The sequence below is a fragment of the Rhinolophus sinicus genome, chromosome 4 (genome assembly GCF_057876585.1).
Source record: "Rhinolophus sinicus isolate RSI-liver-muscle chromosome 4, RSI-T2T, whole genome shotgun sequence".
Lineage (NCBI taxonomy): Eukaryota > Metazoa > Chordata > Mammalia > Chiroptera > Rhinolophidae > Rhinolophus > Rhinolophus sinicus.
The window spans coordinates 115,171,322-115,198,406 of record NC_142504.1 but is presented as its reverse complement, the minus strand read 5'-3'; the positions used below and the strand labels follow the sequence as shown (position 1 = coordinate 115,198,406).

At 47.2% G+C, this 27,085-nt stretch overlaps 1 protein-coding gene across 5 annotated transcripts; it reads right to left on the bottom strand.

Annotated features, from left to right (window-relative positions):
• Positions 1–1,260: 1,260 nt before the first annotated feature.
• On the bottom strand, positions 1,261–26,565 carry CNDP1 (carnosine dipeptidase 1). Of its 5 annotated transcripts, none has more exons than XM_019715478.3 (12): positions 26,545–26,565; positions 18,825–18,950; positions 16,071–16,220; positions 14,652–14,814; positions 13,863–13,951; positions 12,230–12,430; positions 9,440–9,524; positions 5,837–5,997; positions 4,689–4,853; positions 3,207–3,348; positions 2,000–2,147; positions 1,261–1,817 (listed from the first exon to the last, which is right to left on the bottom strand). In XM_019715478.3, exons 2-12 carry the CDS (start codon positions 18,906–18,908, stop codon positions 1,727–1,729), a joined length of 1,479 nt encoding a protein of 492 aa, XP_019571037.3. In that variant the 5' UTR covers positions 18,909–18,950; positions 26,545–26,565; the 3' UTR covers positions 1,261–1,726. The 5 variants fall into 5 exon arrangements, with proteins under 5 accessions (XP_019571037.3, XP_074195934.2, XP_019571029.3 ...); XM_074339833.2 differs by lacking the exon at positions 26,545–26,565 and adding an exon at positions 24,454–24,611; XM_019715470.3 differs by lacking the exon at positions 26,545–26,565 and adding an exon at positions 24,454–24,611 and having other exon boundaries at positions 13,890–13,951.
• Positions 26,566–27,085: the final 520 nt, after the last annotated feature.

Below are 27,085 nucleotides of genomic sequence, written 5' to 3'. Positions count from 1 at the left end.
TCTGGATTCAGGCATCCCAGGGTTGGAATCTCCTGGATTCAATGACCTCATTTGTCCTCATCCTTGCTTGTCTGGTCTCAGAGATTCAGCAGAAGTGAAGGTCAGCAAATACATCGTATTATTTAGTGACTTGGTAAAACTGATATTACATTGCTCAGATGTGGTTACAACATATTTTACAACCAGCTTTTGTGAATTGACTACTCTGAACACTCTTTGAAAAATGTAAATTGGCATAATAAACCTCTAGCACAGCGTTAGTTCTTGGGAACTCTGCCAAATACACCAGGCAGGTCCCGCAAAATCCAAAATGTCACAAGATTCAGTGTAATCTGGGGAGCAGGGACCAAGCTTCATAGGAAAGAATATCAAACACCTGCCAATACTAACCACACGACTCGATGCTCTCTAGCAGCAGAGAAGAAGGGGACCCTTTGAACATGTTCCCACCAGGCTGGGGCCCCACTGGGGTCCCCTTTCTGTGGTGAGAGTCGGGGTCAGCTGGCCCCACGGCCCCGCCATTTCAAACATGGACAGCAAGTTTTAAAACTGGCATTTCAAGAACCCACAAAAGTATGAAATGCATTATGCTTTGCTTTCATTTGGAATCGCAAGAGAAACATTTTTAATAAACCCTTAAATTCTTCTCCATTAATGTGATTTAGATAATGCATTTATAAAGATTAAATTGATTTGCTTACACACTCAGCCTTAGAAAAATTACGTTCTTGTTTGTTTACACCTTCAAATTCAATCAAGCCAAACAAGATGGTTAACTAAAATGATGAATGAATGCAACATTAGCTGATGGCTTTAAATTTAGAATGTGTTCCTGATGTCAGGGTTGATTAGTTCTCTATCTAACACTGATGCTATTAAGAGCTTTGAGCAATTTAGATGTAGTCACTGAGGAAAATTCCAGTGGGCTGAGTGAAATCCTATCAGGATTGATTCTGCTGTGGTGAATTTACATGGGCACAGACATTGGAGGAGGGGGGCTGGGCTTTACTGATGGGGAGGAAGAAAGAACAGGAAACGGGAGGGGGTCGGTTGGCATCCTCAACAGCAAAGGTCAAGAGGCTTGGGATGAAAAAAAAGGCCCCATCTTCACACAGGAATCCCGAATGGCATGTGGATATGGATATTGACCATTTCCATTTCAGAGCTTTTCAGAAGCAGGAAAACAAGTGAAGGGGAAGCAAGAGGTTAACATGGTTCCTGCTTTAGTGACGCCTCAAAAAGTGAACCACAGGGACATCATGGAAGTCAGTGGTGGAGACCCACAGTTTTATTAATAAGATACAAGGAAGATGTGGCAAAAGCGAGGGTGAAGCAAGTGTTGACTGTCATTGGCTGGAGTGATTATGTGGCATGAGTACTTCTGGACCTGGAAAGCAAACTAGAGTGACTTCGCAAATCAAATTGCAAGGGGAGAGTCTAAGCGAGGAATCGTCCTTGTGCTTGAGGGTAGAATGAGTCCAATTCAGGTGCTATTGCAGCAGAACTTGGCGAAATCAAGTCGTGGAAGGAGCTGTGACTTTAGGAAGGCGGCAACGGGACAGCAAACCATCCAACAGCTGTACCTGTAAAGTACCTTATTACTGGTCCAAATGTCCGAAGACACTTTAAATGGGAGGGGAAACATTTACTGACCCAAATTCTCTGGATATTTAGGCTCTATTCCTGCTCAGGGGTGTGGGAGAGGGGATGTGTCAGCAGGTCAGATCTAAGCTGGACTGTTCCTGTCATTACTATGCAGCTGAGCCACCTCTAGGAAAAAGGCAGCAAATAATTTGGATCCCTCTATGTAGTTCCACCTAATAAAAGAAGAAGAGAAACAGTGTTACTTTCGTTTAAATGATGGGAAAACTAGTCTGCAATTTAAACAGGAAGATTTGAGGCTATAAATTCAACCGAAAGTGTGGCGTCTGGGGAGGGGATGGATGGAGACCCTGGGATTGGGGCAGCGAGAGCTCAGCCCCACAGGACCCGCTGATACCTGTTGATTTTCTCATTCTGAGCGTGCTCTCCATCATCCACAGCGCCCAGCGGGAGCATCAGCACACTCTTCTGGATAATATCCTGGAATATTCTGGCAATCGGTATGGTTGATCCATCCTGGATCATATCTGGCTCTGTTCCAAACACTGAAACACAGGAAAAGAAGGCGTCTGAATAGAACAATGATAAGGCTACCCCCCAGCAATCACCAGTACATTAGGTGCCTGGGGTAAGTAAGCATCTTGCTGTCATGCAATTTATATTCTCAAATAGTCAATAGAATAAAGAAGAAAACTGTGATTGCCTTCTTTACAACCACTTACTTTTAAAAAATATTTTTAAATAAAATGTTAATTTTGAACTAATTTCAGACTTACAGAAAAGTTAGCAAAAATAATGCAGAGCTCCCGTGTACCATTGACTCTACCTACCTTCCCCAATGTTAACACCTCAGGTAACTATTGCACAATTGCCAAAAATAGGAAATTAAAATTGGAATGATATCATTAGCTAGACTCAGACCGTACTTGCATTTCGCCACTCTTTCCCTTGACCTATACCACGCTTTCTCGTTGACCTTGATATTTCAATCACACATCTCTCTTCAGCTGGCATTATATTTACCTGCCTAACTTCTGTTCCTCTTTTCTTCACTCCCAAATTTTACTGGTAAAATACTGCCACAGTTGGGGGCCGTGGGAATGATGATGTAAAAAGACATGCTCCAAGTCGTGGGTTTATCCTCTAATTTTTCACGTCTGTGTCCCATGCACTGATAACCCTGATAGTTAGTGCTCCCAGGGGGTCTGGACCTCAAGTTCCCGCTCCGCCATTATTAGGGGTATGGCCCCTAATAATTGTCCCCACTTATCCATGGTTTCACTTTCCGCAGTTTCAGTGACCCATGATCAACCACAGTGTAAAATATTAAATGGAAAATTCCAGAAATAAACAGTGCACACATCATTCACTTACTTCATCGCATCACGTAGGCACCCATATTCACAGAAGGGTGAGTACAGTACAGGATAGTTTGAAAGAGAGACCACATTCAAGAGATAGTGTATACAAAGAGCCCTGCACAGTTTATGCTCAGCAATACAGTCTGTATAAAAAGGACAGCCAATACCAAAGTTTTAAATGTGACTGCTTTATCCACTGCCCCCCCCCCCGTCCCATTGTAAACTGGTAACTTTAAGTCCAACCTGTTTTGATGGCTTTTTTTGCCGCAAGAAACTGATTATCTGTAATGTTTGCAGTCCAGGGGAGTAGTCCTAGAGCCATAGAAACAGACATCTGGTTGGAACTGTTTCTTTTGGAGAATATATACTGGAGATGCCGCTCCACCTAAAAGGTCACATTGTCAATTAGAAGAGAAATTTTCCAGGTCTTCTCTCATACAGTGGATAGATAGTAGTCTTTCATCAAGAAACACTGAGATCCCAACCCACCATGTCCACCTGTTGTGATTTGACCTTGGTTTTGCCAGAGGGCTGACATGGAGTGACCCCGGGTCTCCAGCACTGAGAGCTTCACCCAGTGGGAGAAACACTGGATCTCACTCCCCCTCCTGCCCCATCCCATCCTCACCTCAGTGTCTGACTGTGAATGTTTGGTTATTATGAGTGTGGGTCATTATGACATTATGGATAACATGAATAATATGAATATTATGAATGTTTGGTGATTATGAAACATAATACAAGTACAACTCAATTTTGGATTATCAGTACCTTAATGAATATTTTGGGAACATTGAGCATTTCGAAATTTATGAAAAATGGGAATAATTCCACACTGAGCTGTGAAAGAGCCTCATTGTCAGTGAACTTCTCTTTTCCCTTGGCTTCTTCCCAGTTACCACTATGGAAAGCCTCCCAGAAAAACTCCATACTCTGAAACATTTATTCCATTCGTTCCTTCAGCAAACGGTTCCTGAGCACCCGTCATGTGGCAAGAAGGGTTCTAAGGGCTGGGAATACAGCTGTGAGCAAAACAGCCAAGGTCCTGACCTCAGGGAATGTGAATGCTGTGAGAAAAAGGGACAATACTTCCACAAAGGGAGGAAAAGGGAAGGAAAAGGAGGGGAGAGGAAACAGAGGAGGGGCTGAGAGGGTAGTTTAGAACGTAATTAGCACTTAGAAGAAGATGAAAGAGGACAGGGGCACAGAGAAGGTTGGGATGAGGTATTTCATGAGCTCATTTATTCAGAGTCGCCCTCCTGTTACACTTGAGGTAAACTGATGAGGTGGATAATTCAGACATATAACTCCTTCCAGATAACACTTCCATGAAAATGGTTTCTATCAAAGTATTCATTTCAGATGCGTGGACACACTAATGATTGAGGCTGGAGATTTTCTGGCTCAATCCAGCTGTAGGAGGTCCGTTTCTTCATCTGTACATAAAACCAATCTTGCCTTTATAGCTTCATTTAATTTTTGAAAATTTCCAGTCACTCCAACTCCTAATGCTTATTTGCCTGACTACGGTAATTGCACATAATTGAGGAAGGAGATTTTTACCACACAAAAATTATATATATTTTTTGACATTTGTTCTAGTCCCTTTCGTACTGGGGGAAATTAAAAATGGTATTTCAGTGCCAACCGCGGAGTTGCTCCCTGAACTGTCACGCGCCATCAGAAATGGTGCTGCCAGGCAGGGGGTCAGCAAGCACCCGTTACCTGCTTTTCCACCACAGACGTATTCATGTGTGGGACTAGGCGGATGGAAAATTTCCCTGTCACTCGGCCAGGTATGACTGTTTTAGCTCCAGGCTCATCAAACGCGCCCTCAATCCCGTGAATAGAAAGAGATGGATACCTCCAAAGGTGCATCAGAATTTCCTCCTAAATTAAGATACAGTTATTTTACTGTATACAAGAATGTTTAATTAAAGCTCAGTTGAATTAGATTGTCTGTATCACCCATTTCTGCCCACCTGAGACACCGTTTGTGACAAGTTAATTCTCACCTGACTTAAATACGTCTGGACTAATAATACACGTGGACATTTCCCCCCGGACATGGGTGGGTCCTGAGCTGCTGTCACCTGCCTAACCCACTCCCATTGACAAGACCCCTGGTCGCCTGAGCTCTGAAGTCTGCAGTTAATAAACGGATGGTAAAGGGGCCCTTCCAGAAATTTGAGTCAATGATACATTTCTATCCTCAATCATCGCAATGACCGCGTGTGTACTAAATGCATTTGTTTTTCAGAAGGTGTCAGAGAACACGGCAGATGTTCGAGCCAGTTTTCTCTCTTGCTATGGCCACTGCAGAGCCAGTCTGAGGGGAGAGACAAACTTCACAATAATGACCTCTACTACCCTGTTCAGCATGATTTCTCCCTCTCCCGGCAGTTCCCCCAGGAAGCAGCCATAGCTCCCAAAACCAGAGCAGGTACAAAGAAGGAGGAGGAGGAGGAGGGAACAAGAAAACAATCTAAATTGGCCCTTCACCAACGCTTCTGGCTCCAGGTTGACTTAGACACCGAGGCAGCGATATAGCAATTTACAGAGCAGCCCTGAAGGCTCTTGGTTTCATCAGAAAAGTGAACAGTGAGGGGTCTCGGAGGTGGAACAATTGCAGACTATTCTCAATCTTTACACAGATAGATGCACAGCTCACTGGCTGAAGGCTTATAGACCCTCAGGTTATGGACCCCAGATTAAGGTCTGCTTGATCTAGATGTGGGGGAGGGGGCAGTGAAAGTGAAAACCTGCCCCAGAATGAACAGCTGCTTTGGGTGCTGAGATGTACAGACTCGCAGCACCGTCAATCCGCACTGGGAAGCAGGAGCTGTCAGACACCCTTCGTCTTGCGGACATACCTTGGTGTCAAACAGAAATGTCTTCACCTGGCTGCTATTCCGGTATTCTTCTAGGTCCAGATCAACGGCGTCGTACATCTTCTTCTCTTCTGCCGTAAGAGGGGCCACGTGGTCATAGATCCCAGGGACCAGAATATGACCAGATGCATCTACAAGGCCACCTACAAGATACACACAGGAAACAAAGCCACACAGATGTCATGAGGGTGCTGAGCCTCTGGCCCTGCACTGGGACCGTGGGTGACTCTCCTGCGGTGGCAACAGGCCTTGGGACTGGCTCTGGTCCCCACGGCAGAGCCACGGGCAGCAACTCCTCCTGGAGGTGACGGTCGCAGGAGGGAGCTGGTCATCAGGCAGACGCAGCCTGTGTCAGACCCGTTTTAACATCTACCTTATCAACAGAGGGATGAAAACATGGATGAAAACATGGATCTGTAATACACTTAACTGGGCGTAACTTACCTGCGTTACATTCAAGCTCTCAACTACACCTTTTGTATCATAAACAAGGCTCCTTTTTTAAAGGTTCATCTCATCCTGAGTTAAAAATATGTTCATTATGAAAGATGTTAAATATCTATGTGTGTGTATGTACATGCAGTCCTGAGAAACGCAAACCATCATCCCTTCTCAGCGTCTCTCCAGCCGCCCACCATAACCATGTGACAAGGACTCATCTTTACTCAGAAGCATACTGTCCTCAGGGTCTAGTGTACACATCATGCAATGAAAGCCTTCGTAGCGATAAGCGGGTACAGTAGTCTGCTCTTCAGGAAAGACTTTGGGGTTAATATGAATCGGGGAAATTCCCAAAGAACATCTCTAAAAGAAGCAGATTTGAGATCTAGTAAACACCGCTCTCACCCTCTTGAGAAGGTACTTACCAAAGATACAAAGCACCTAGCAAGCAGACTAACATAAATGATGGAAAATGTCTCCAGGGCAGCTAATTCCTCCTCCATCCATCTGGGGACTTTTATTCAAGTAAAGACACTTGATCAAAACAGGCTCCAGTCTTAGTGATTATGACAATGCCAGAATTACTGTGAAGCACTATCAAATCTTTCCATTAGAGTTGACAGTAGCAAAGTGCGGGGTAAAAACATAGTCATGGGTCCACAGGCACCGGTGTCCTTGCGTTCAAGAATGTCCAGCAGTCTGGGGACACACGCTGAGGGGAGAGCTGCGTGGCTGTGCTGTGGGGGTGGGCAGTGTGCTGTTTTGTGCGGTTTGGTTTGGTTTGGATGAGGGTGACAGAGGGACCGCACGTCAGTGACAACCAGTCCCAGTCACTCGGTGCCTGGCTGGTTTCTTAACTTGAATCTGACCCATGGATTTGTGTATTTATCTAATATACAATGTTTCATGGGCGAAATGAGGGGAATCCAATAGCTCAGGACCGTGGGGAGGCCGATGCCTGCCCAGCAATCTGCATGACTGTCCCCAAACTGCAGTTATGCAAGTCTGGGTGAAGTCCTGGGGGGACCCGGCGGGGAGTCAGGAGGATGTGGTTGAAAAGCAGCACAGTAAAGTCTTCCCCTTACATTGTGCTCAACCCTCAGGGCTGTTCCTTCCATGATCGTCTCACAGCGCTGGGGACCCTATTGCACCACCGCCATCCCTGTAGATTTTTGTCAGGTTTTTTCCTTGGCTTTCATTGTGTCTACACAGAGCCAAGCCATCCGTTGGTCCACCCATGTGGGGTCACATTTGTTATTTAGCTTTGTGTGGTCAGAGACGGTGACCTCAAAGATGGAAGGTCACATCCCAGCATTCATGTGGTGCCTGGAACGTGGCAGGTGGCCAGTAAGCATGTGTAATGCATCAGTCCACATAGAGCCTTCAGCCTTCCATCCTTCTGTATTTACACAAAGTCGACCAAAACTATACAGAGGGCACAACCCAGAACCACTTTATTACGGATTGATTATTTGTTTCAAAAATTAAAGAAAGTGAAACCCTGTGCTTTTCATTCCATTCGTGACCCTGAGCAGACTTTTCCTAGCAAAGCAATAAACATCTGTGGGGCTAAAAGGAATTCTATGCCTGTGTGAAACCATATAGTCTAGAAAGATGGCAAGCAGCAATCATGCTTGGGGGAATTGAAATGCACTATAAAGACCTGAAGATGCCGTACCTAGGGAGGAGAAAATTAGTTCTGGTAAAATACAGAATTGATCGTTTTTCCAAAAAAAAGTATTCAGTTGCATGCTATCTGAATTCTTCTGGAAACAATTTAAACACTTTAAAGGAAAATGGCTTGTTGTATTCTGTCTGAAATTGTCAAGCATGGGAAATACTGTCCATGAGTTATATTTTAGGAAAACTAGAAGGCCATAGAAGGATAGATGGATGATAGCTAGCTAGACTAGTTAGATCATATAGATAGGTATACGCAGCTAGAATAGATGATAGATAGATGATAGATAGATATAGGCAGATAGAATAGATAGATGATAGATAGATGATAGATAGACTAGGTAGATGATAGATAGATGATAAGTAGACAGATGATAAATTGGAGATGATAGATTAGATAGATAGATAGATAGATAGATAGATAGATAGATAGATAGATAGATTTCATTATTTAATTTGGGGAATGAAGGAGCAGGAAGCCCTAGAACTGAAGATGAAGCTGAAGACCTTTAGGCAGCTTCCCGACAGGACGCCAGGTGGGCTGACAGTACCCTGAGACGGCCAAGGCCAAGGCGATGCAAGGGAGCGGGGCTGGGTAGAGCTGGGTCAACATGGAACAAGGAGAGACTTTTGCTGAACGATCACCGTAGAGGACATGCTGTTTGGCAGTTTGTCTGCCCCACGTTGTGAGGGGCACATTGAAAATTTGTATAAAGGTATCTTCTGTGCAGGTGAGACAGGCCCAGGAATTATGCAGTCTGAAGCTTATGTAACCTGAGAACGTCCTTTTTAAAAAGAAGACCAAATTATGAATAGAAAAGTGCAGTGACCCTGCCAGGACTGCGAAAGGGACTCCCGCAAGATGAAGCTTCCTTCAATTCCCCAGGATCCCCCCAGCTGCTGGGCAGTCCTGATGTAGGCAAGAGCCCCAGGGTAACTCAACGTGGGCTCTCTGAACATGCGTACACACACACACACACACACACACACACACACACCCCTAACTTCTACTTGCAGACACCAGGCAGTCTATAGGAGGTCAGGAGTGTGCGTGATGAGTAAACCCATTGGAGTCTCTGTGCCACTTGGGCCACAGCAACCTGGAAAAAGGAAGCCAAGTGGTGCCGATATATTTGGCACCATCTCTGGATGCTTCTCCAGAAGGCTTTCAGGGCTATACTATTATCCTTGAGTACGGCCAGATGTGTCACACTATCCAGTAAGAGAAAAAGGGTCAGATTCAGGAAGTGGTTCAGTCCATGAAAAGGAATAACACAGACTTAAAAAGCCTAAGGATTGTTTAGCCAAGGGAGCGGGGGAAGCTAAGAATATGTTTTTCCTTCTACTCTGACCTTATTCAGAGCTGGCTTGGAAACCAAGGGAGGAGAGACACACAGGTTCAGATAGAACTAGATTTTAGTAGATTGCTTGATGTTTAAGAAGTGAAATGAAACAAGACATTACCTAGAAGAGCAACCAAATCAGCCATTGGTTCATTAAGGATACCACCGAAGGTTCCTGAGTGAAAGTCTTGATCTCTGCACTTCACCTGTAAGAGAAGTCAAACAGAAGACAGGTGCTGACCACCAACATTGCTTTAACAATAGCTTCCATGTGGTGGGAAACGTGTCCTGCGGGGGCCCTCAGGACTCAGGTGGGCAACCTGAGGTCACTTCTCGTTCTTTCCAGTTGCATGACTGGCAGCGTCTTTATTTCCCACTGTGTCCAGAATCCCTTGAAACTGACTTGAGCTCCCCCCAGTGCCACAAACATGGTTCTGTCTATAGGTAGATAAATAGATGATAGATGATAGACAGATAGATGATAGACAGATAGATGAATAGATGATAAAGCAGGTAGATAGAAAAGATGAATGAATAAATAGGTAGATTATAGATAGATGACCACATAGGTAGATGATAGATGATAAGCACATAGATGATAGATTAGATAGATGATAGATAGATAGATAGATAGATGATAGATTTCATTATTTAATTTGGGGGATTACAAGACAGGGCAATTCTATTACTGTCTCCTCTAATAACTTACTTTCTATCTCCCACTCACATAGCTTAATCCGGGGTGCATTCTTCCTCTATACACAGAGCTCCGAGAACTCACTCACTGGATTTCCTTTGCAACCTCCGCACTCACACGTCCGTCCCCGGAGGTCTGACCTTCTACCTACTCACCAGACCTATACATTCTCATTGCTTGCAGTGCATGGCACTTCGCTCTGCTCCCACTTTCTGAAATTCAGCTCTAGAAGTTAACTCAATCTTCTCCTACGATGACTTCCCACCAACTCGCCCATTTCCCAAACAAGACAAGTCCCCAGTCCTGTAAATCTATCACCCTAAAATTATCTTGGATTTCTCCTACACACACTATTCCCAATCTGTTACCAAGGTCTAATGAGTCCTTTTTTAATTGTCTCTTCAATTCATTTCCTCTTGTGTTTCCTGCCCAGTTGGTCTTTCCCTGCCTGATCCATCTTTAAGGTGCTACCAGATGACTTCCGTTCAGTCACTTTAGCTTAAGACGTTGATTTGATTAGGAAGTAATACTAACAAAGCACTGTGGGGTCTGCAGAGCCCACCTCTGAAATCGTCAGGTGCCCTGTCCCATCTTCTGGTCACAACTTCTCTCCTGCTGGCTTCCTGGTCACCATCCCACATGCCACCTGCTCTTGGCTGCATCAAGACGTCCAGTCCCCTGAACCCTCCAAGAGTTCCCCACCTGTGCTCCTCCTGTCTCTCGCCCATCTGTTCAATTTAAATGCCACTCTTTATCACTTCGACCTCTCTGTGGTCAACGTCTTGATGTGTTTTGCCCTACTTCCTCCACCACACCTTCTGGAATGATGTCACCGCTGGGTCAGCCCTGCCGCCTTGGGCCTTCTCCCTCCCTGGCTTCTGAGCACAGCCGCAGAACTCCTCGGGCCACATGGACCGGTGACCCTACACCCTAATCCTGCCGGCATGTCTTCTTCATGCTCCCCCCCAACTCCGCCCCCCCCCCCACAGAGACCACTTCAAACAAGCACTTCTCCCCCCAGAAACATCCTTCCTACTCAACAGGAAAAAAAGAGAGGCCAACTACAGGGGATCAACTGTCACCGCTGCAACTCCACCTTGCATCTGCAACTGGCCTCCACCCTCACAGAAGAGACGAATTCCTGCACTGGGCTCAAGGGTATCACCCCCACCCCCACCCCTCAGTGCTCCTGATCTCACAAACAACCCCCACCCCCACCCCACCCGCCGGAGCTTTCCTGCCGCCTCCTCAAGGTGCTCTGCTCCTGTGCTCCTTCCAGCCGCCAGCCAGTCTCATCCTTCTTTTCACGGCCGAATGTCTTGAGCGAGGTTTCTACAAGGACCATCGCTGCTTCCTCTCCCCTTCACTCCCACGTCATCTCCTGAGGCACCTGTGTCCCCTGGCAGTAAATGCCTGGAGAGCAGGGCCTGCAGCCCCCGGGCTCAGCAGCATCATTCTGCCGCACTCGGGGCACACACTGTTTTTCAAGTGCACACGAACACCCGAGTGCTTCATCTTTGCACCCCACTGGATTCTCACAACAGCCAGGCATGGCTGGGGCGTGTGTTATAAGGAATGATTTCCCAGGGAGGGACTTCTGATCCTACACTGTGTGCTCGATCACGGGCTGTCTGTACTAATAGAACAGGAGAAGGAAACAGCCTATGTGTCAAACCTGGACCAGATGTCACACTTAGTGATCACAGCACCCCTGGGGGGTGGGCTTACTGTGCTTACTTCCTAAGTAAGGAAACCAAGGCTCAGAGGTGAGGGTGTCTACACAGGCTGTATGGCCATCGAAGGAGCTGGAATTCGGATGCAGGCCTCGGCATGCCGGCGCCCCATCCCCTCCATGCAGGAGCGGCAGGCAGGCCCCAGGAGCCGGTGCTGTTCCCCTTGCAGCGTCCCCTGCACTTGACAGGCAGTCTCCTTCTCCAGGGGCTGCTGTCCTGCCTCCAAATTCCACCGCTGTCGCTCCTAAGCTTTGGGCTTGTGAGTCACAACCCCTCTGAATCCTCTCTCCAGAAAAATGTGCAACGCACATCTCCTCCCAGTGTAGGCGGCTTCCTGGAACCCATCACCCAGTGCCAAGGCCTCTGCAGCCCCCAGTCACACTTCAGGGGAGAACTGTCCGCTCTCACAAGAGCTTACGCCCCTCCCCTCCAAGCCCCCAAGATGCCTTCCTGCCTGGATGTCACTGCGGTTTGCCAATACCTCCACCATGAAATAGCTGTTCCCTCGCATGCCGTAAATGAGTGCTGGCTTCCTCTGGCTGAGCCACAGGTTATCTGAAATCACAATGTAGTCTACACTGGAAAAGAATCGGTTCTTTTCTCTTCTGACAAGTTCCTCCAGGGCCAGAGAACCGGCTTCTTCCATCCCTTCCATGATGAACTTGAGATTCACGGGCAGATCCTGAATTAACAGTGGAACAAACCATTCTGTCAAAACATTGCACAACTTGTCCAGTCGCCTTTTAGAACCCAGGATTGGTGTGTATTTCACACAAATACATTAAATTTTTATATGTGTTCAATATATGGATTATTCACATTTCCACCAGCTGTTTACAGCCAAGGAGTTTTAACTCAGATTGTGAAGGAGAATTCGAGGCCATGCCCAGTGTGTGTGCGTTCCAACATGATCCATGAATGTAGTGCTGAGAAGGGACGTGGGGAAGGAATTTCTAAAGAAGGAGGAATATCATTGAAGAAGAAGGAGCATTACAAGCCCTCTGGGGCCACCGCAGAGAGGCACTTTCTTCTTTCTCCCCAGAAGGAATTTTTCAAGAAAGGTGACTCAGTTACAAATCTCTTTTCTGTCTTCAGAATTCTGAGCAGGATAAAGAACTCTTTCCTTTGAAAGATTGTCTAATGTTTAAGCCCCGGGCTAATTTGTATTTCAAGTGTCTGTTATCTTTCAGCTATGAGTTCAATCTGCCTTTTAACTTATTCAGAGGCTTTGATCATGCAGCAAAATGGAACTTGAATTTTTGTCTAGTTCATATCAGGGCACGGAATAGCTCCTTTAAATTTTTGACAATGTGCCCTTCTCCCCCTTTGGTTTTGATCTTATTGTATCTCTATAATTTATAACTTCATATCTTTGAGAGCCACGCACAGAAGAGAGGTCAAAGTCTCTTCCTGGAGCAGAAGACACAGAGGGGGCTCTCAATGTGATTATACGCAGACAAATGACAGCACAAACATACTGATTAGTTCTAATTAGCGGGATCAACTCGCTGAAGGTTAACAAAGGCAGACTGAGTGGGGGATTATGTATTAGAAAACGTGACCTCCAGTCCTGTTGGTTAAGGGCATGTGGGGATAATGATTTGTTCAAATGTATCATTTGCACACATTTCTATGCATCTTAGGAAGTCGAGCTAAAGTTCTGAATCCTTAATATTGAAAGCTTTTTATTATCATTTAACAAGCAAACAATTGCTGAGCAGTAGTTGGAAAGCCTAAGGATTTGCTGGCAAAATGTGATTAAGAAAACGCAAGCCAATAGCTGCTAAGTGTTGGAGGAAGATGACGGACCAGCAGAGAGTAATTCAGCCACGGGCTTATCATGGTTTTTGTTGTGTTTCATTTTTAATGTGGTCAACAGCATCAGCGCTTGTGCCCGAGCCAGCTGCGAAGCTTTCAGCAAGTTCCCCAAGCTTCCGGAGCCTCACTCTCCTCCTCTGTAAAATGGGTGTGATCATAATACACACCTCTGAAGACTGCTGGGGAGAGTAAAGGACATAATTCAGCTGAAAGCTTGGAGCACAGTGAGTGACTCACAGCACCCTGCCTGTGTTGTCATAAGCGTCATTGTCCTCCCTCTCTTCCTGGGCACCTACTTCCTCCAGGGCCCGGAATGTGCTCACAGCATTAATCCACGCTAAAACAGGACCTTTGTTGTCTGTTGCTCCTCGTCCATAAAGTTTTCCTTTAAAAATAGAGGAAGAATTTTAGAAAGGCATGGACACCTCTACCCAGTAGAGTGACTTAAATACAAAGGCAGTTTCATGGGTAATCACTTGAACTGTGCTTTCCATGTTTCCAGGCACAAGTGTTGCTCTGAAATCGCTAAGTACGACTCCTTATATACAAATAGTATAGCCATCAGCTAGGCAGAATATACAAGCTAATTTGAAACATACAGGACCTTTGGCCTGAACAATAATTAGCTATTTGATCCAAGTTCATTGAAAAGGACCCGGGGGTTTCTTGCAGAATGTCATGGACCATAGCCTCTCATTTTGAGATTTTACAATTAGCAGAAGAATGAAAACAGGGTGCATGCGCATCTCCGTTAACCCTTCTTCTTTCCTTTGAAAAAGATTACATCTGGTATTTTTAAAAGAAAATATGTGACCGAGACAACTATATTCCTCACAACCCAAGGACCCCATCCTGGGGAGTTAATTCACCCGGGGGCACAGAGGTTCACAGTTCCTTTCACAAAGGAAAGAAAATCAGCCTCACTGGACCGGCTTGCAGACTGTGAGAGCAGCATAGCGTCCACTCCTAACGACAGGTTCGGACCTGCAGCCAGGGATGGGAGGCACGTCTTAAGTTCTTAAGCCCTGTGACCCGTCCCTCATCCTCAGAAGAACCCAGCAGTCCCCTGGGGCTGCGTCACTGACCGTCCACTTCTGTCAGCGTGTAGGGGTCGGTGAGCCACCCATCTTCCTGTCTGGCAGGCTGCACGTCCAGGTGGCCGTAGAAGCACACGGTGGCTTTCTTTGGGTCATTCCCCAGTTCAGCCAGGATGACAGGAGGAATTGGGAGAGTCTGGCCATCAGGCAGCTGCAGAAGGAAAATGGGCCACATTTTTTTAAAAACGCTATTTTGAGATCCTCTGCTTTTCCTGCCTGGGCACCCACTTCTTATCTCCAGGAAAATTCCTGTCTTCAGCCTCACATCAGACCTTTTGCAAACAGTAACTTTTGCAACTTTATATGAAATATCCTTATGGGACGGACAAAACTTGAAGCATAGGCTCTGTAAGCATTTAACTTCACAAAAGCCCTCATCCATCTCTGCCCTAAAAGTTAACCTTGACATACAATGTCATAGAACTAGATACATTTTAAGATAGTCCCTATTATTCAGGTAACTTTTTCCTGAGATTAGAAAGTAATCAGTAGATTCAGAGGATTAATACTTTTTGCAATTTATTTTTACCACTTTAGATAATAAAAAGCATAAAATTATACTTTATATAACATTGCACTTCATATACTGTATACTGCTGGAAAGATTTTTTTAGTAGAAGTTGCATATAATGTATATTAACGGCTACATACAGAATATAGCTTATTGATAAAAAAAAGAAAAAAATGCTGTTTTGTTCTTCCAGAAAATTCAAAGACATGACACCAGCAGCCCTGTTTCTACCCCTGGGCCCTGTAGAGTCTGCACCATTTGCTGATCGTCCTTTAGCTCCAAAGTGGGCACCATGAGTCACTTTTAATTAAAATGTGAGACCTAAGCACTTCCTTGGATACACGTTGACAAATAGGAAACTTAATTGAATGTGCTCATCGGTGCAAACTCGGACTCCACGAGCTCAGCTTAGGTGGGCGCTGCTAGGAAACAGCTGGTCTGTCCAGAAACTCGTCAGTGCTACATCAGGTGGCAGTGGGCACTTAGATTTAAGATCGCTGTCTGTGACAGAGTGACAGTAATAGGCAAGGATTCTGGTGAGAGGTTGGGTCCTTGGAGGAACATGCGTTGAAACTTCAGGGCTTCAGGGGAAGGACGGGTGGCAGAAATCTGAACCGTGAGTGCATGGTGTGCCTAGTACAGGGGCCCTTTCCAAAATGAGCCGGCCTCCACTTGCCGCCTCCCAGCCCCAAGTCCAGACACGACGAGCAATCAACATGACAGTCTCATTTGGGGCCCGAAGGAGGACTTTTTCATCCTTACTGGGGATAGAGATAATGGGGGCATTTTTTTTGTAAATCAGGGCAGGCCCCTGTGTCGCTACCACCACGGAAGATCATGGCCGCAGTGCACGGAAGTGGCAGCTAGTGGGGGGGAGGGAAGGGACCGCCCAGCACCTTCTGAGAGCCGGAGTCCACGACGTCCACGCTGGCGCCCAGGCGCCGGAGCTCCTCTGCAGCCAAGCTCATCATGGTGAAGAGCTCTTCTCTGAGGCGGGGCACAGGCTGGATGGAGTCGCTCTCAATGGCCACCCACTCCCTGAGAGTCTGGGAGGAAAGACAGGAGCTGACGCGCATGACACAAGCACAGGAGGCAGCCAGTCCCAGCGCCCTTCATGGGACTTGAAGGCTGAGCTGGCAAACTCGTGATCCCTAGTCACAGGCAGAGAAGCGGAGGCTGCCCTCAGGAGCCCAGAGGCAGGCCAGGCTGGCAGGTTAATAAAAGGAGATGGGAGACGGGCAGGTTGCGTGGACCGGGGTCTTCCTCAACACCTGGGCCTGTGACCCCGTGGTTCCACCAGGACTGCAAAGAATGGCAGGTCCCAACCCAGCATCTCTAGTCATCAAGGACCCAGAGCACCTGGGGGGCCACCGCAGCCGCCCCACTCGGGACTCTCTCTCTCTAGGCTTCCCACCGAGGCCCGCGTGGGCCGTGCTGATTTCACCACAAGGCAGCCTCAGCCAGGCTGCAGGCTGCTCCTGACGTCCCTTTGCATTTAGATTTTGTGGTCCCCCCTCTCTGCTCCTCCTGCATCTGACAGGTAGTGTAACCCAGGGTTCAAACTCCTTAGTTCCTATCTGTCTCATGAGAGCTGGGGGACCTGCAGTGTGTTCTTTACACTCTCTTACCTCAGCTTTCCCATCTGCACAAGGACGGTGACAATGTGTCACTGCAGGTTACTGCGAGTGTGACAGGGACACAGTCAGAAATATGTACTTGGTCTTTGCCCCAGGTCATGGCCAGGGCTCCACAAACTTGCATAACTGCTAGCGATGAAGGCGTCACGTGGGACCATCTCTGCTTCTGGAATTTGCTGTCTGCCTCGGGCTCCTGACACGGAGCTCTAACTCCCCAGGGGTGGGTTTTCTGGGGGACAGGAACACATGTTGTTCTAATGGGGCAACTTTTGGTGGACTCCTGGATGGGGGTGGTCCCCAGAGAGACCAAGCTGTGATTAGAGGCAAGGAACTTACAGCTCTGCCCCCAACATCCGGGGAAGAAAGAGGGGCTGGGCATTGACGTAACAATCAGTCATGCCCATGTGATGCAGCCTCTGCAGACCCCCCCTGAAGCAGGGGCTTCAGAGAGTTTCCAGGCGGGTGGCACATCCACAGCCAGGAGGGCAGTGCGCCCCTCCCACCACCGGGACACACACTCCTGGGTCCAAGCCCTTCCAGACCCCGCCCTGTGCACCTCTTCCCCATCTGTCCACCTGCGTCCTTTATCATGTCCTTTCTCACACAACAAACCGGCAAACGTGTTTCCCTGAGCTCTGCAAGCTGTTCTAGCACATGACCCGACCTGAGGAGGGGGTCATGACAGCCCCCATGTGTGGCCAAGTGGGACAGAAGTGTCGTGACTGGTGCCTGCAGCCGACTGGTAGGCTAACTCCAGGAGACAGTGTCAGAAGTGAGTCAAAGCGGAGGCCGCCCAGTTGGTGTCCGAGGAGAACTGAGAACTAACTGCTTCTCGTGTGGGAAACACACACATCTGGGCACAGAGTGAGTGGAGTAGTGGAAGGAAGCAAGTTTTGCTCCATGAGGGCTGAATGAGAGACTGTGCGTGTAAGAAGACTTTGTTCGGCGCCCAATGAATGCTGGGTAATACTGAGGTATTAATAACAGGCAGTGAGCTCCCAGGACCGGTATCTGAGCCACTTATTTATATTGGGACGGCCATACTTTTCCACCACACATTTGGTGACTGGTCTTGGGCTTCCCATGCTATTTTGCTTTGATCTCTATCCCGCTTGTAGCACTTTCAGTTTTATTATAAAAAAATGTATTTCACCATAAGGAATACTGTTTTCATTTGAATACTAGAGTTTATAGAGCAGATCCTGCCAAGTTACGCCTAAAGTGAATGAGTCGGTACCATTGAGGAAGTTGTAAAGAGGAAGGTTTTAGCTGAAAGGCCCAATCAGCACATGCTCCCCCACATGCTGTTCCTCTCCCTCCACTAATTCCTGCCTGCATCAGAAACCACACTCGGGTTTCGCAAATGCAACATATTAGGTCAAGTTCATACTCCCAAGTGAGGAGGGCATCCGCAAAGGTCAAGCTTCGGAACAGCTGCCCGGATGCTCAGCTTTGTGCTTTCGCACGAAACCCAGAAGTTTCACACCTAAATGTCCAATGATCGTCCCAACAGCGTTCTGTCGATCAAATTACAACCACATACTGAGCATACGTGCCAGATATGGTGTGGGGACTCAGGTACAAAGTGCGGGGAAACCTCAGGGAGTCCGGGCTCTGGCGTGGGCCTGCGTGAGGCAGGGGTGCAGGGGGGCTTGCAGGTGAGACTGTGGGTGCAGAACTTTCCTGCCACCCCAACTTTCTGCTCCCTAGGCAGCCCCCTCTCCCTCTGCTCCTAGCTCTCCTGTCCATCTCCAGCTCCCTGGAGGCTCCCCAGAGACGCCAGGACCAAAGGTGTCAGAAACACCGAGCACCCTTCCTAGGGGGAACACCGGGAGCGAGCTCATACCTAAAGCTAATGCATATGGATTATTTTAACTCAACGAGGAGTCGCAGGCATTTTCAATGGAATTAAAGTGCCAGGCAAGAAAAAAAACCCATATCTCCCAGCACACAACCATTCACCCCGATACCAGAAGGCACCCCAGCAAGCCTTCCGGGGGCAGTTTCTCCTACCTGCACGAATTCGTCCTGATGGAGGTCAATGTACTCGAAGACCCTCCCTAGCAGCCCGGCCGGAGGTGAGGACGGGGCAGACATGCCTCCTAAAAGCAGCAGCAGGAGAGCAAGGCGACAGGACGCCTGTGAGCCGGGCAGGGGAGGAACGCATGAAAATAAATGCCACGTTTTGGACTTTCAACCTTTTAAATACTTCAAGAAAGTTTGGTATTCAACACAGCTGCTAAAATAACCAAGGTAGTAGAACAGGAAATAGAGTTTTTTGCTCTATCTTTTCCCCGAGTGCTTCATTTTCAATGTTAAAGAATTGTACCAAGGCAGAAACCAAGTTCATAAGCGTGTCTTTCAACAACGTCCATCCATTTTTTCCCCTACAATACAGTCCTACCTGTTGGTTCATTTCCTACAAAGGTAACTCAGCCTCTACATATTGTGTGAGGGCGGTGTTGGTGAGAGAGACAAGTGTGAGGTCATTTTTAAACAATGTCTATGTGTGATTAACCATTTTATTAGAAAAAACTATTTTGTAAGGACTAAGATCCTGGGCCGTGCTGTGTGGTTTCTTTCCACCAGCTCCTGAAGCGAGAGTACATTAAAAAGAAACTTATACACCATGCTGAACAATTAACATGGAAGACTGGCGATCATTCAGACCCCACCGGCCACACTCTCCCCTGGGAGCCCCTGGCCCATGGCTTTCTGCTCTTTCCCTCCCACCTCACCTGTAAACGAGGGACCTGCCCCCCATCCCAGCCCCTCCCCGGGGCCTCCCCCTTTGCTCCCTTCCAGGTCGTCTCCCCACCTCCATGGTGGCTCCAGGCTCAGGGCAGAGCAGAAAACCAGGCTCAGAACTAAACTCATTATCTTCTTCCAAACCACTCTTCTTGTGGATTTTTATACGTTTTGAAAATACACTTTCTTTTTTAGGGCGATTTTAAGTTTAGGCTGCTTCCTCCCTGGCCTCCCATTCCAGGCACCAACTGATCCAAGGTGAGAACATGTGTCTAGATTATAAAAAACTACTATGAGTCAATACTAAGACGAATTAACCCAAATTTAAAAATGGGCAAAGAATTTGATTAGACATCTCTCCAAAGAAAATACACAAATGGTCAACGAGTACATGAAAAAATGCCCACCACCATCAACCATCAGAGAAATTAAAATCAAACCACAATGAGACACCACTTCTTACCTACTAGTATGGTTAAAATAAAAAAGTCAGATAACAGCAAGTGTTGGTGAGGATGTGGAGAAATTGGAAGCCTCATACACTGCTAGTGTGACTACAACATGGTACAATTGCTTTGGGAAATGGTCTGGTAGTTCCTGCAATGTTTAAACGTATAACCCAGCAATTCCACTCTTAGCTATGGACTCAAGAGAAATGAAAACATATGTCCACACAAAACCTCGTACATGGATGTTTACAGCAGCATTATTCGTGATAGCCAAAAGGCGGAGACAATCCAAGTGTCCATGAGTGGACGAACGGACAAACAACATGTGTTCTATGCATACAATGGAATATTACTCAGCCATGACAAGAATGAAATCCTGCCATCTGCGACAGCACGGATGAACCTTGAAAATGAAGTGAAAGAAACCAGACGCAAAAGACTACATATTGTATCAGTCCACTTACATGAAATGTCCAGAAGAGTTAATTCCTGAGAGACGAAAGTAGATTGGTGTTTGCCAGAGTTTGGTAGAGTTGAGGGGAAATGGAGAGTGATTGCTAATGACTGGAGGAGGGTCTTTTTGGGTGATAAAAATCTCCTAAACTTGACTGTGGCAATGATTGTGCAATTCTGAATATACTAAAAACCATTTAAATGCACACTTTAAATGGATGGATAGTATGTGAATTATATTGCAATTAAGTTGCTACAAAAACAATAATCATAAACCTAAACACTCGTGGAACAATATAAATATATTATTGACTATGAAAAATGTCTATACAGGAAACTAAGTAGTGGGTAAAACCAAGGTAAAGTGAGCCACGCTCATTCATGAGCACATTAAGAACTTGGTCCAGCAGATGGTGCCAATGAGCTGTCCTGAGCTCCCTTTTGCAGCCTACTCTGATAGGAATGAGGCCAGATCCAGCTAAGCTGGGTTGGGGGCGGAGGGGGGGTTTGGCAGAGCCAAGCCCCAGGGGCTGCAAATAATTCAGGAGGAAATGACTCCCAGGGACAGACAGCAGCAGGAAGAAGTAGCTCCGGGAGCCGGGCAAAAGCTCTTTGAAATGGGTAGACTGTTTTTTGCAGTCCATCCATCTAAATTAATAGCAGGCACCCCAAAGAGGCTGGGAGGGGGCCATCTGTTGACAAAACCCATTCTTGAACTCTTTGCTGCTGTGGTTTGTTTCTGATGTCAAATGGAATAGAAAACTGAAAGCATTCTTGCCTCCCACCCCCACAGCCTGGCCAAGCCTGGTTCCTCCCCGTTACACACATGGCCCATCAGCCAAACCCTTTTCCGCCCATGAGACTCTATGCTGGTCAACTTGGATGCCAAGAATGCCACTTACCAAGCCATCTAGGGTCCCATGGGATTGTCTGTTTTACAGAGGCGGCTCGGCCCTGTCTGTGCTGGCACTTTTGTTACAATCCAGGGAAAATGCCTGCACTGGCTCACTTTATCTCACCATGACAGGCGTAGAAATCAAAGCCCAGACAGGCCCGTTTGGATTCTGCACATTCCCCTGCAGAGCTGCATGGACACACGCATTCCTGCTGAGACGAGGTCTGGTGAGTCCTAAAGAGCAAGTCGGTGCGGTGCAGCTTTAGGGGGCATCCTGGGCTCACGCGGCATGAAGGATGCCATTTGGAAGGGCTGAATCCCCCAGAAAGTCCAGGAGCCTCTAGTTGGGACTGACTGGCGAGTTTGACCCCAGAGAAGAGTTCAGCTCAGTCTCACTCCCGGATCCAAAGGCAGCACGACACCACGTGCAGGCTGTACTTGGTTGTGAACAAAAGTTCACAAAGTGAACATTCAAGAACAAGGCAGTTTTGAGGAGAGGGCAGGAATTTATCAACCCCTTTGTGCTGGTTTCCTGGGGCTGCTGTAACACAGTACCACAGACTGGTGACTTAGAACAAGAGAAATGTACTTGCTCCGGTTCTGGAGGCTGCAAGTTAGAAATCAGGTGTAGGGAGGGCCCACTCCCTCAGCAGCCTCTAGGGGAGAGCCCTTCCAGCCCCCCACCACCCCCACCCCCCGTGCTCCCTGGCTCCCAGGGGTCACTGCAGTCTGTGCCCCCACCTCACCTGCCCTCCACCTGGGTGTGTCTCTGTGCCCTCTCCTCTTCTCACAGGACACCAGTCATTGGATTAGGGAGCACCCCAATCCAGTAGGACCCCATTTTAATTCATTACATCTACAAAGGCCCTCCTTCCAAATCAGGTCAGATTCAATGCTCCAGATAGACACGCATTTTTCTGGGGGGGGGGCATCATTCCACCCAGTACATTCCACCCTTCATTTTCTTGTCACGACCTAATATTCTTTGTTTACTTATTCTCCATCCGATCTGCTTGAACGTAAGCGGCCCGAGGGCCAGCAGCTGGTCTCCCTCATTTCCATGCCCCTAAGTGCCCGTCACAGAATGAGACCCTTCCCAGTATTTATTGAATAAATGAATGCAAAGTCTTGAAGGACACCAGTAGTGGTTCATTTTCACTAATATAATGAGTTCCATTTCAGCATCGTGTAGGAAACACAAACTCTGTCTGCTAAGAAAACTCTCTCAGCTGCAAACATGAATAAGGCAGGTTCTTTTTCCTCCTGGCAGTCTCCGGAGTCCCCACAGATCCCTGAAAATCCACAGCTGGCCCTTTGTTCGTTGTCCCTCTGCTGCCTGGGGTCTCAGTGCTTCTCTCCACCACACAGAGCCCTCCAGCCTCCAAATTCAGCAGCAACGCCGTTCCAGCTGCTCCGGCCTAACGGGGCCCTCCCTTTGCACCCCATGGCATTGACGACCAGCCCCTCACAATTCAGAACAGCCTTGCCAACTGTCCGCCCCCTTCTTCCCTCCGTGACTTTGGATTTCCTCATTCACTGATGTCTCAGCTTCACTGACGTCTGACTGACACACATTTTGCTCATTCCAACGCAAACAATGATTCTGTTTCATAAAATATGTCTGCTTAAAAACAGTTTCAAAACCTTTTTGGTAACTTGGAACCTTAAAATTATACTAAGTGAAATGATGGATATTCATTAAATGTCCAGATCATTTCTAAATAAAAGACTAAAACCTTAATTTCTAAACATAGGTTTATATACCGTGTTTCCCCGAAAATAAGACATAGCCAGACCATCAGCTCTAATGCGTCTTTTGGAGCAAAAATTAATATAAGATCCTATATTATATTATATATGGTATATTATATATAATATTACATATTATATATACCTGGTATTATATTACATTATACCTGGTATTATATTATATTGTTATATTATATTACATTATATTATATCCGGTCTTATATTAAAATAAGACCGGGTCTCATATTAATTTTTGCTGCAAAAGATGCATTAGAGCTGATGGTCCGGCTAGGTCCTAGTTTTGGGGAAACAAGGTACATTTGGCTTCTTACTGTAGAGACTGAAGAGATTTGAGTCTGTTAGTAAATACATTCTTTTGCCACACTGAAAATAAACTGTATTCATACTATGAGGAAGCATATACTCGTAGAAATTATGAAATTATGTATTCATAAATCTGCTGATGTGACAACTAGTTCATAGTTGCTTACCTCCTAGTTTTTACTAGATATTAAAGTTACTAAGGGTTAAGAATTCTAACCTGTGTAAGTAGAATGACTAGGAATAATGATGGTAAGGAAAACAACACTATACAAAGTATGCAAGGAAAGTAAAATGTGGTTTTGGTAAGAAAGGGATAAGGGCTGGGGGCCGGGACAGGGGAGGAGGGAGTAATGCTTGGGGCGCAGGGTTTCTCTTTGGGGTACTGAGAATGTCCTAAAGGCAGCTGTGGTGATGGTTACACATGTCTGTGAATGTACTAAAAGTTACTGAATCGTACACTTTAAACATGCAGATCCCGGGGTCCCCTTCCCCCAACGATTCGCTGATGTGTATGGTGGGGAGCAGAGTCCAGGCCTTAGTGAGAAAGGCAGCAGACGGTACCTGATGAATGGCTGTCCACACCTTCCTCTCGCTTGTGCATTGCCTTGTGCATTCAGCGGCTGCAAGCTCTGCCTTGTGGTTTGAATAAGAACACTGCTTTTTGTGGGAAGAAAACATGAGTATGGAGAAGTGTGCTGCTCTGAGTCCTGGTTCACTCCACCAAGAGTCGCTGCTCGTGTCTCGAGCCCAGGCCCGGGCACCGCCCGGCACCCCTGCACTCCAGGCACCACATAAACTACTTGAAAATCATGCCCCTTAATTGTTTGTAAGCACCAGAGCCACCAAAGCATGCCGGTCAAGTCCCTCCAAACAGCACCCCTAGAAACATCTCTAAGCAGCAGCTTCCCGGACCACACACAGCATCTCTCTGTCCCCCTGGCTCCCGGCAGAGCACGTACTCCCCCAGCAAACGGAAGTCTAGCCCTGTGGAGCCTACACGTCACATGTGGCAGGGCCAACTCACCATGTTTCCCAGTGTGGGGTCCATCGGGCTCGAGCTCTGAAGCCTCTAGCAGCTCCCTAGACTGCAAAGGGCAGTGGAAGAGGAGATTCCAGCAAGGCCCTCAGAGGTCACACTAAATGTCTCTATTGCTTGTCTCGTGCCCCTCCTTCTCCCCCGGAAGGAGGACAAGGCCCCATAGTGGACCTATTTACGCTGGAAAACAAAGATGCTTCAGAGACATCCATCCCATCTGGGGGCAGGAGAAGAAACACTGTGTCTCGTATGGGCCTGTATGTGGTGAGGTAACAGCCCGGAAGTCATCTGATGCTACTGCCAGCCCTCAGGGCCGGCTCGGGCTGAGTGTGATAACCCAGGTGTTTCGCTGTAAGTGTGCACGTGCCCAAGGCCAGCAGAGCCGAAAGAGAGGCCATGTGAACACGCCGTTACCCTGAGCAGGTGACAGAACCTCCTGCTGTGTCACTGGGGGCCCTCGTGATGGAATGCCACCTAGGAGCTAGGGCAGGGTTCCAGGCTATGTGTTAGTTTACTCAGGCGGCCACAACCTGGGTGGCGTAAACAACAGAGATCTCTTATCTTCCAGTTCTAGAGGCCAGAAGTCCAAGATGAAGGTGCAGCAGCGTGGGCTCCTTGGCGGGCTGTGAGGGAGTGTGTTCCGGGCCTCACTCCCGACTTCCATTACAAGTTGCGGGCACCTTGGCATTCCTTGCCTTGCACACGTATCACATAATCTGCCCCTGTTGTCACATGGCATTGCCGTGTGCGTGTCCCTGTCCACATGTCCCCCTTTCATAAGGACACCAGGCACAGTGAGATAGGGCCTGTCCTACCCCAGAATGGCCTCCTCATCATTACATCTGCAGAGTCCCTACATCCCAATCAGGTCACGTTCTGAGCTACTGGAGTTAGGACTTCAACACATGAGTTTTGGGGGAACACAACTCAAACCCTGACAGCTTGTGAGCCTCCAAATCCCCTAGAGGGCTTTCGAAGCACATCATTCCCGGACGTGACTCTCTGACGGTTCTCCCTGGGTGGGGTTTGTCCCTGGTCTCTCCCACAATCACGGTGGGGGCAGCAGGACCACCTCCACTGGGCCAGAGTCCACATGGTTCCCTCTTGGGAGAAACGTCTGTTATCCCGAAGAACCCCTGCTCCTACTAAATGACCATACCATTCAGGTTGTGCATTGAACCAGCCTCGGTTCCAAGGTCACGGGAACTACAGGTGAGTGGAATTCTGCATCCATATTTCCATGCACCCGTCCATCTAGGAGCCAGACTTTTAGGATGTAATCAATTCTACTAAACATAAGTGATTCATGATGTTGAATGCCAAACTGAAAAGAACGGATGGTACCAGGCTCCACTGTGAGCCTAAGATGATCCATGGTCACATTTTGATTACGAAACAGTGCAAAGGAAAAGGAAGGAAGGAAGGAAGGAAGGAAGGAAGGAAGGAAGGAAGGAAGGAAGGAAGGAAGGAAGGAAGGCTGTGAACACCATTCTCAGAGTTTGCTTCCTCATCGTCACTGTGGGAACGGAAAACTGAAATTTCCTTCTACCCTTCTAAGTTCTCCTGGCTGGACTGATAATCAAATTAGCCCGAGACAGATGAACAGGAGAAAACGACCACATTTATCACTTATGTCCATACCAGAATTCCCTGCGATTACGGGTCCCCAGGACAGAGTAGGCAGTGAAGACTTACATGCCGTCTTGCGTTTAGGAGAAAGGCAGTTGTGGGGGGACTTCAAAGGGCTGGAAGCCAATTCACAAGGAGATGGAAAAGCAAATGTGTGGTGAACAAATGTTTGCGGGGCCGTCCTAACAATGGGACACAGAGGACTAGGGTCACATGGGCCTCGTGAGGTTCCTCTCCGTCCATCACACACGAGTGCCTATTAAACTACAGTTATCTATGACGTCAGCTCCCTTCCTGAGTATCTCCTCCATCTAAAATCTTTTAGGCATTAAGGGGGAAGGTCAAAGGTTCTTCCTGAGTCTCATTTCTTGTAAATAGGCAGCTTAAAATAATATCTTTTTAAAAAGGCATACTTTGCGGTGGTAAACACTGCTTCCCCCTCAGACCTACCTTGAAACTTCGATTAAGGAGTTTCACAATCCAGAAGCTAAGTTGGTAGCTGCTTCCAGTTTCATCAAAGCAGTCTGTCTTGAGAATAAGTCAGTTCAGCTACAGAGTTGTGTCTTATTTCAGGAGCCATGAGGCAGGTGGGCTCCCACAGTTAGGCCTATAAGGTGCAAGCAAGCAATCAGGTATTTAGTCGGGGCATTTTTCTGGAAACAAAAGCAAAGCAAAGGCTAATGAGTGGAGTAAATTATAAACCACTTTCTGGGCCCAGAGAGCCACCCGTTGAGATTTCTACACGTCGGGCTCCAAGCTTTTCAGTTTGAACTGTCTCTGGCGATGCCAGCAGGTGTTCAGGCAAACATCGGAGTGGCTCACGCAGTATCAGGCACAGAGATTTCATAAGCATGAGCTGCTGTGATTTCTCTCAAGTTCATAACAAGTCGTCTCACTGCAGTCTGCAGGGCTGCGGGGAAAAGGCAGTATTAGTTCTCAGGGTTTTCAAATCAAAGGATGGGAGAAAATTGGAAATGTTTAGTTTAGAGCA

Excerpts from the sequence above, each read along its gene's own strand:
- CNDP1 (XM_074339833.2), bottom strand. The coding sequence starts at position 24,477 with ATGGACCCCACACTGGGAAACATG. Across the intron at positions 18,951-24,453 it reads ACCCCACACTGGGAAACATG|GCGTCCTGTCGCCTTGCTCT; the intron begins GTGAGTTGGCCC and ends CCCGGCTCACAG. Across the intron at positions 2,148-3,206 it reads AAAAAAAGCCATCAAAACAG|TGTTTGGAACAGAGCCAGAT; the intron begins GTTGGACTTAAA and ends CCTGTGTTTCAG.